At 42.3% G+C, this 8,310-nt stretch overlaps 1 protein-coding gene across 1 annotated transcript; it reads left to right on the top strand.

The window, feature by feature from the left end:
- The first annotated feature begins 1,517 nt into the window (after positions 1 to 1,517).
- LOC140738835 (C-type Lectin CRL-like) lies at positions 1,518 to 7,960 on the top strand. Its single transcript, XM_073066748.1, has 6 exons — positions 1,518 to 1,591; positions 1,669 to 1,739; positions 4,498 to 4,646; positions 5,660 to 5,800; positions 6,603 to 6,711; positions 7,749 to 7,960. Exons 2-6 carry the CDS (start codon positions 1,685 to 1,687, stop codon positions 7,817 to 7,819), a joined length of 525 nt encoding a protein of 174 aa, XP_072922849.1. The 5' UTR covers positions 1,518 to 1,591; positions 1,669 to 1,684; the 3' UTR covers positions 7,820 to 7,960.
- The last annotated feature ends 350 nt before the right edge of the window (positions 7,961 to 8,310 follow it).

Below are 8,310 nucleotides of genomic sequence, written 5' to 3' on the forward strand. Positions count from 1 at the left end.
CCCTTCTCCTTCAAACCTTCATCAGCATGCCTACAATCAAAAACCTATCCTTGACTCTGTGTATAAATGAACCCATCTCCAATTTTCCCTTCCTCCCCAAAGTCTGCAATATGGATTGGCCAATAAATCAGATCCCCAATGAAGCAGGACATGTCCAGTCCAGCTAAATACCAGATAATCCCTCTTGTTTATCAGTAAATTGATAGAAGGAGCTGTCCACGGAGCAGTCCAGTGTCACTTCCCTTCTTATAATCTGCTCACTCACACTTATTGTCAGTTTCATGAAGATCACTCAGCTCAACCATATACCAGCCTTGGTACAAACACAGATCAAACAGCTGGTCTGCAGAGGTGAGGTCGCACAGACACTCCTTCAAAACAAAGCAGCATTTGACAGTGCACCATCGAGGAGACCTGGTGAGTTTGAGACAAGAGTCATCAAGGAGATTCAATGATTGGATTAATTTCTCACTCAAAGTCAGGTGGTTATGGTAGAATATCCTGGTTCAGGACATCACTGCAGAAATTGCTTAGGTCAGTGTCTCGGACACAACCATCATCAGCTGGTTTATCAATAAATTCCAACATCTCTCTGCCAGGCAACAGGGGCACTAACTAGAGGGTAGAGATCTTAGATAATTGGCAAGTTGTGCAGAAGTGAGAGGAGGAAATCCAGGGAAAGAAAGATCCATTTGGCCCATCAGTCCCAGTCCACTGGAGATCCATGGATCCCTTTCCAGATCATGTTAGTTCTGGGATCTCCATGAACTGTCTCTATAAAAGTGTCAAGTATCAAGCAGTGCACTACCTCCACATCCTTTCCTGCTCCTTCTGAGCAGACTTCATTCCAGCTCCTCATTGGTCAGAGAATATGATTCTGAATTGAACCCATTCCTCACAAATGGATTACAATCTTTCCAGGGACAGTGACAGAGGAAGATTCCCCATAAGTCGTCAAGTCACTTTTATTGTCATTTCGACCATAACAGCTAGTACAGTACACAGTAAAAATGAGACATTTTTCAGGAGCATGGTGTTACATGACACATTACAAAGACTAGACTGAACTGCGTAAAAAAAAGAGAAAAAAACACACACAACAACTATACTAGACTACAGACCTACCCAGGATTGCATGAAGAGCACAAAAGGGAAACAGACCAGAGCAAATATATGAGTGAGTGAGGTGATCTGCGTAAATACTCTGTTGTTTTTGTAGGATTCAACTGAATATTACATCCTAATTGTTCATGTAGATAATATTTAGATACTATTCATTGTAGTCTAATATCACAAACACTTCATGGGATGATAAATGCTTTCTGCAGCTTCCATTTCTTAGTGTTCTGTTACAGAATAACATTCTACAGTCACACTTGGGAGTTCTCAAGTCAGTTCTCTGGTTTCCTCATCACCTTGATCAACTCTGTCAATCAGTGATTGGTTGGCAAAACAATTTCCTGTAGGTGGGTCCAGCCAATGATTTCAATGGTTCTCAAAGCCTCCAAGATCTGAGATCTACACATATATATAGGGGTGCATCAGGAGTGGAAATCTAAGCAACACAGGCATCTTGAAGAGAGAGAGAGAGGTGGGAATGGCAGCAAGATATCCCCACTTTCACTGGGAAACCTGACACTAATGGTGAATTATTTTCTTGTGTTTCAGGTTTGAGGGAAGAAACATGATGCTGATGTGGGTTTTGATAGTGACCACACTGTTTGTCAGTGATGTGGCAGGTAAGGTCCATTGATTCCAGGAGCTTTATAAATATATATCTATGAGGAGTGAATGTACAGGCACTGTGTTGGGACAGTGGGACATGGGAATTTGTGGACATTGGGGCTGGATGGGAAGTGATAGGAAATTTCTCCTGTCTGGGATACTTAAAATGCATAGGGACATGGCGAATTGGCTGTTACGATTCAGAACTGGCTTGCACATAAAAGACAGAGGGTCATGGTTGAAGGAAGTTATTCAAGCTACAGGCCTGTAACTTGTGGAGTTCTGAAGGGATCTGTGCTGGGACCTCTGCTGTTTGTGATGTCTATAAATGGCCTGGATGAAAATGTAGATGGTTCGGTTAATACGTTTGTGAACAATACCAAGATTAGTAGAGATAGGGATAGTGCAGAAGGCTAGAAAAGAATACAATGTAATATAGATCCTTCGTAGATATGGGCAGAGAAATGGCAGATGGATTTTAACCCAGATACACATTAAGGTGTTGCACTTGATAAGGAAATTACAAGGAGGCAATTCACCAATCAAGAGGTTATGTTGAAACTTTATAAAACTCTGTGTTGGCCACATCTGGAGTATAGCGTACAGTTATGGTCACCTCACAGTAGGAAGGATGTTGAGGCTTCACAGAGGGTGCAGAAGAGGTTTATCAGGATGCCTCCTGTTTTAGAGGGCATGTGCTATCATGAGAGGTTGAACAAATTGGGTTGTTCTCTTTGGAGTGGTTGAAGCTGATAGGAGATCTGATAAGATTATGAAATGTGTAGACTGAGTGGACAGGGAGTACCTGTTACCCAACATCTCCCCTCAGCCTCCACCACTCCTAAGAAAACAAGTCAAGTTTGTCCAGCCTCTCATGACATTCATTGAAGGTGAGAGGGGATAAGTTTGGCGGGGATGTGAGGAGTAAGTTTTTTTACTCGGAGAGTGGTGGGTGCTTGGAATACGCAGCCTGGTATGGTGGCAGAGACAAATTAATCAGAGGCTTTGAAGAGATATTTAGATAGGCACATGAATGTGAGGAAGATTGAGGGACAAGGACATTGTGCAGGTAGGAGGGATTAGTCTCTGGGTGGTTTTGATTTACTTTGTAGCTCATTTGGCATAACATTGTGGCCACCGAGCCTGTTCATGTGCTGTATTGTCCTATATTCATCTCTGAGGTATTGAGATGGAAGGTGAGTCAGAGACTATGTGACTCTATGTGAGGAAGATAGGAGATGCAGAGTAGAAGGTTCTACAGGCACTGGTCCAATGCTCTGGATGTTGTGAACTTGATACCCGTGATGTTGAGGAATAATAAAATAGTTTGTCTGTCCCACGTGATTGTTCTCAAAATTTTGGTTTCCTTAACTTACCTTTATGAACTATGTTTTACTTGTAAAAGTTGCTCTCAAAATTTCTCTTTATTTCAATAAGGATAGCAGAGCAGTTAGCACGACAATCCTGAGTGTTATGACTCAGGGTGTCAGAGATTGGAGTTCAATCCTGTTGTCCTTTGTCAGGAGTTAGTACATCCTCCCCATGGAACGTGTGGGTTTCTCTGGGTGCTCCGGTTTCTTCTCACAGTCCAAAGATGCATTGGCTAGTAGGTTAATAGACCATTGTAAATTGTCCCGTGATTGCGTTAATGTTATATCAGGGGTTGCTGAGCTTTGCTAAGCAGTACGGTTTGAAGGGTCAGAAGGGTTTATTCTGCACTGTCTCTACAAATAAAATAAATTCTTCTACAAATAGGCAAGAATGTAGCAGATGGAGAATATCATGGGAAACAGTGAGATTATGAACTTTGCTCAGTGAAAAGGGTAGTTTACACTTTACGAAAACAGGAAATGCTGTTGAGAAGAGGGATCTCAGTGTGGGGGTTCCTGAACTGTGGAGAGTTTCATACAGAGAGAGTGAACAATAAGGAAGCCAAGAGGTGAGCGGCTATAATTGCAGGAAAGTTGGAGTAGGTTGGCTGATACTTTAATTGGTCTGAGTGAGACCCATTTGGAGTGTGCATTTTTGTCTCTGTACCTGAGGAAGGACACACTCACCATGGAGACAGTGCACCATCAATCCACTCTCACAGGGTCAGAGGAAATTTATGGCTGAGAGGTAGCCCCCTTGGTGTCAGTGGAAAGTCAGCATACCCCATCTCACACCATGTCCATTGCACAGTTGGTCACAATTCCTCAATGATACATCTCAATGTTGAAGTTCTGTTTAATGTGATGAGGGTTTCTGCCTCTATATCCAATCAGGAAGACAGTTCCCCACACCCATCACCTTCTTAGTTAAATAAAATCACTGTTCTATAAAGTTGTTTCTCAAGTATCTAACAACATTTACTCATCTATTGAAGCAGCCATGATGTCCTTTCTCAAGCATTTTGTTAACATCTTTATTTTCTAAAACTAATATTCACTCCTGACACCTTGATTAAAGACCCCATAATGTTAATTGTTCGTCAGATACAATTCCTCGAATAACTTCCAAACTCTAAATACTAATTCTTTCCATCCATCAGATCTATTTCTCCATCACCAATGTCTCACTGTGACGTGTAGTTGCCAGGTTTAGCACCCGTCCTCATTGTAAACAAGGACAAGGGTGTCAACAGAAATCCCTCAGCTCTCTGACACTATGCAGTGGGCAAAGACCATTGGACAACTTCTATAGCTCCCTTAAGTTTCTGGTGTGGTGTCTATCTGGGAATGGTGCTTCAATTATTTCACTTGATTTAACTCTTAATTCCATTTTAAATGAAAGGGATGGGCAATTCCTCGGAATTGGAAGAGACTCTGCGGTCCTTGGGAAAATTAACCAGAGGACCTTGTGAGGTCGGCTGGTTTGTATATCAGCCTACAAGATCCTGTTACCGCTGTTTCAATTCATTGAAAACATGGAAAGATGCTGAGGTAAGTCCCAGAAACCAGTGACTGATCTTGGAGATCTGGTGACTATTGGTCTCAGCTGGTTCATTTCTATAAACTCAGAGCACAATCTCCAGCTGAAGTGTCTATGTTGACTCCCTGTGATCCAGGGTGTGTTTCACTGAATCTGTAGGCTCCAGTTTCTATCAGTCAGATCCATAGTTGAAATATTGTAGATTTTAGAGTCCCAGGTCATATCACATGGAAATGGACACTTCAGCCCAACTCATCTATACTGACATTACTGCCCGACGAGCTAGTCACATCTGTCTGCCTTTGACCAACAGCCCTCTAAGCCATGTACTTATCTAGATGGCTTTTGAATGCTGCTACTGTTCCTCCCTCAAGCACTATTTCTGGAGCTCATTCCAACCCAAGTGCACAACACTCTTTGTGTGAAGAAGCTGCCTTTAACCCCTTTAATTCTATTTCTTCTGATCTTAAAATGATACCCCCTTGTTTTTAGCACCTCCTCCATGAGAGAAAGACCATGTGATTTCACTTTCTAGTTTAATAACTTCTTTCCTATAACACGGCAACCAAAACTGTACACAATACTTCAAGAGCAGCCTCACCAATGCTTTGTTTGACTGCAGCTCAACTTCCCAATGCCTGTACTCAGTGGCCTGTGTGATGAAGTCTGCCGTGCCAAACTCTTTCTTCACCATCCCTTCTACTTGCGATGCAACTTTCAGCAAATTGTGCCTTGCAGGTTCTTAACATTCCCTATTTTAGCACTAGCTGTAAACTAGGTAATCATCCCTTGCACATTCACATCAAGATCATTGATATAAAGTAGAAAGTGATAAAGGGGGAAACTCCACATCCAGGAGTTAACACAGAGCTGGTTTTGACACCAAAGAGCCTGAAGAAGGTGAACGCTGTATCTCAGGACCAAAGTTGCAGAATTTCCAACATCAGGTTAGACAATTTACTGAGGGCCCTGTGGAAAGATGTAAAATTCTCATCAACCCATCAATTATATATATTTTTTAAAGATGTCCTGCAACAGAGAGAAACATTATGGACAGCTGGCTTCGGTGACTTCATGTGAGCACAACGAGTTCATTTCCAAGGTGGTGAAACAGGTGACCAGAGGTTCACGAGCAGTTTGGATTGGCTTCAAGGACTTTTGCAAGGTAAATTAGCAATGACATTACATTGCCACCACAGTTAGAATTTTACCTGATGTCCTGAAGAGTAACAGCGGGGAGACAGTGAAATGGTTGTTTCTGGGTGTATCCTAGTGATCCAGGGACACGAGTTTGAATCCCATCCCAGCAGCCATGGAATTTTGGATTTAAGTAAACGAAATGCAGTAAATTGGAGGAAAATAGTTACCATCAGTAATGGTGACAATGAAACCACTAGACTGTTGTAAAAACTCATCAGGTTCTACAGGGTGAGGAATCTGTCATCCTTCCCCAGACTGGCTTCACTGTGACTCCAGAGATCCATCAATGTGTTGACTCTTACCTGCCCTCTGAAATGGTCAGAGAGTGATCAGGGAAGGACAATAAATGCTGCTCTGACCAGTGTCACTGAGTCCTTTCTCAATTATTTAACCACCTTTCTTTGAGAGATCAAATTTTGTGTTTATGTTCACACACAAAATGCTGGAGGGATTCAACAGGCCAGGCACCATCTAGTTTGTGGTAATGGTCAATGACTATCTTTTCCCTCATTTTCTGAGTTGGCATTATTCCACTTCCGTAACCTTCACTCTCAGATCTGATTTCTTTCATTCTGAGGATTCTGTTACTTCCACGAGATTTCCTCCACCCTCTCAGTCAATCATTTAAAATCTCATTCACTGCCTGGTTTGAACCGGCTGCTTGTATTCTGGTCTCACTCACGATCATGTCCATCTCCGCCCTGTACCAATAAATGCCAGGTTACTCAGTGTTCCTACAGAAATAATCACCGATTTATACCCCACAGAATGGGAATTTCTTGTGGAGTGATGAAACTTCAGTCAGATACATGAACTGGGCTGAAGGAAGACCTCTGGATCCTAAACGTAAACAACTCTGTACGTACACTAACAGCGGTAAGTATATTTTAGTTCCTTTGATTTTTGACATGGCATTCAACAGGACATTGTCAAAATATGCCGGGCTTTACTCAGAGGGACTGAATAAACCCCATGAGTACAGTGCTTTGCAGAACTAAACTCATTGCCCAGCAGTTAGAGGAGGGTAAATGGGATGTAACGCCAGGATCAGGGGAACAGACAGTGTATGAAAATGAAAAAAAGCAGACAATGCTGGAAATCTGAGATAAAAGCAGCATTTTCACAAAGCATTCATCAGGTCAGGCAGCATCTATGGAGAGAACAACAGAGTTAATATTTCACATTGAATATCCTTATTCAGGATCAGCTGAGTGTAACTGTGCGGGTGGAGAATCACACAAGGGTTGTAACATCAGGTTCTGAGGAACCCTCAGTATGACACTGCAGTTAAAGAAGATCATAGAAGTGAAACAAAAGTTCTGACTGAATGGAGTATGAAAGCAGAAACATATCGTTTATCTTCTGCATAACTCCATGTGGTATTCCGAACCAACCAATCCACTGCAGAATTATTCCCCAAGTGATCTGTCACAGAAGTTCCATCTCTCAAGATTCCAGACTCTGCTTCCATTTGAATGTCCGCGAAAGAGCGAGGGTTCAGTTTATCTCTGATGGGACAGAAATGGTGTCCGGTTCACAGTGAGTTCCAGCCCAGGGTGAGCCAGCCACATTGGCCTGGAACAGCTCAAACACCCAGTGAATGTTGAGAGGTGTCAGATTTCAACAACACAAACTCAGAGTGCACATGGACCACAACAGGAAGTGACTCCCTTTATTTACACAACAAACTCATGGATTCAACAGAAAATGCTGGAAACACTCAGCAGGTGAGGCAGCATCTGTGAAGAGTGAAATAGGGATAATGTTTCTGTTAATGACCTTCCTGTTGTTCTCTCTACACCTACTGCCTGACCTACTGAGTATTTCCTGCATTTCCTTCAGATTTCCAAAATTGATAATAATTTGCTGATCTACATCTTGGTAAATGTTGGATTCATTTTCTCTGTTTCTAGGTTTCAGTACTTGGTTTGATATTAATTGCAATAGTCGTCTGTACTATGTCTGCGCCTACAAATATCACTGAATTTGGAAGACTCCTGATTCATCCACTCATCATTTCCAGCTGTGGATTCAGTACCTTAATTTCTTTGTAGCCACTCTCACTGTCTGTGGTGACTGTACTCACTCAGTTTCCCAGCCAATAATAAAGAGAATTGCATCCTGAGCTGTGTGTTTGTTGCTGTGTGAGTCCAGTTTCCAGCAGCTTCCTGTCCCACTGTTGCTTCCCCTCCAGTTCTACACTCAGGAGAAGGTGGCCACACTTGGTGTGTTGGGTCCTGTTCACCACACATAGAGGTGAGACAAAGGCTGTTGAGAGGACTCAGAGGGATTTACTGGGTTGATTACACATTTTACAACACTGAATGGGCTGATGAAAGATAAAATGGGCCTGGAAATTCCTTTGCACAACTGCAAAGGGTCTGTCTGTTTCGAATTGGCTGAACTTGCAAAGAATATTGTGAGTGTTGATATCATTTGTAGTATTCCACTCCTGACCTTTCACTAGGATTTTCC

This window comes from Hemitrygon akajei, chromosome 14 (genome assembly GCF_048418815.1).
Source record: "Hemitrygon akajei chromosome 14, sHemAka1.3, whole genome shotgun sequence".
Classification (NCBI taxonomy): domain Eukaryota; kingdom Metazoa; phylum Chordata; class Chondrichthyes; order Myliobatiformes; family Dasyatidae; genus Hemitrygon; species Hemitrygon akajei.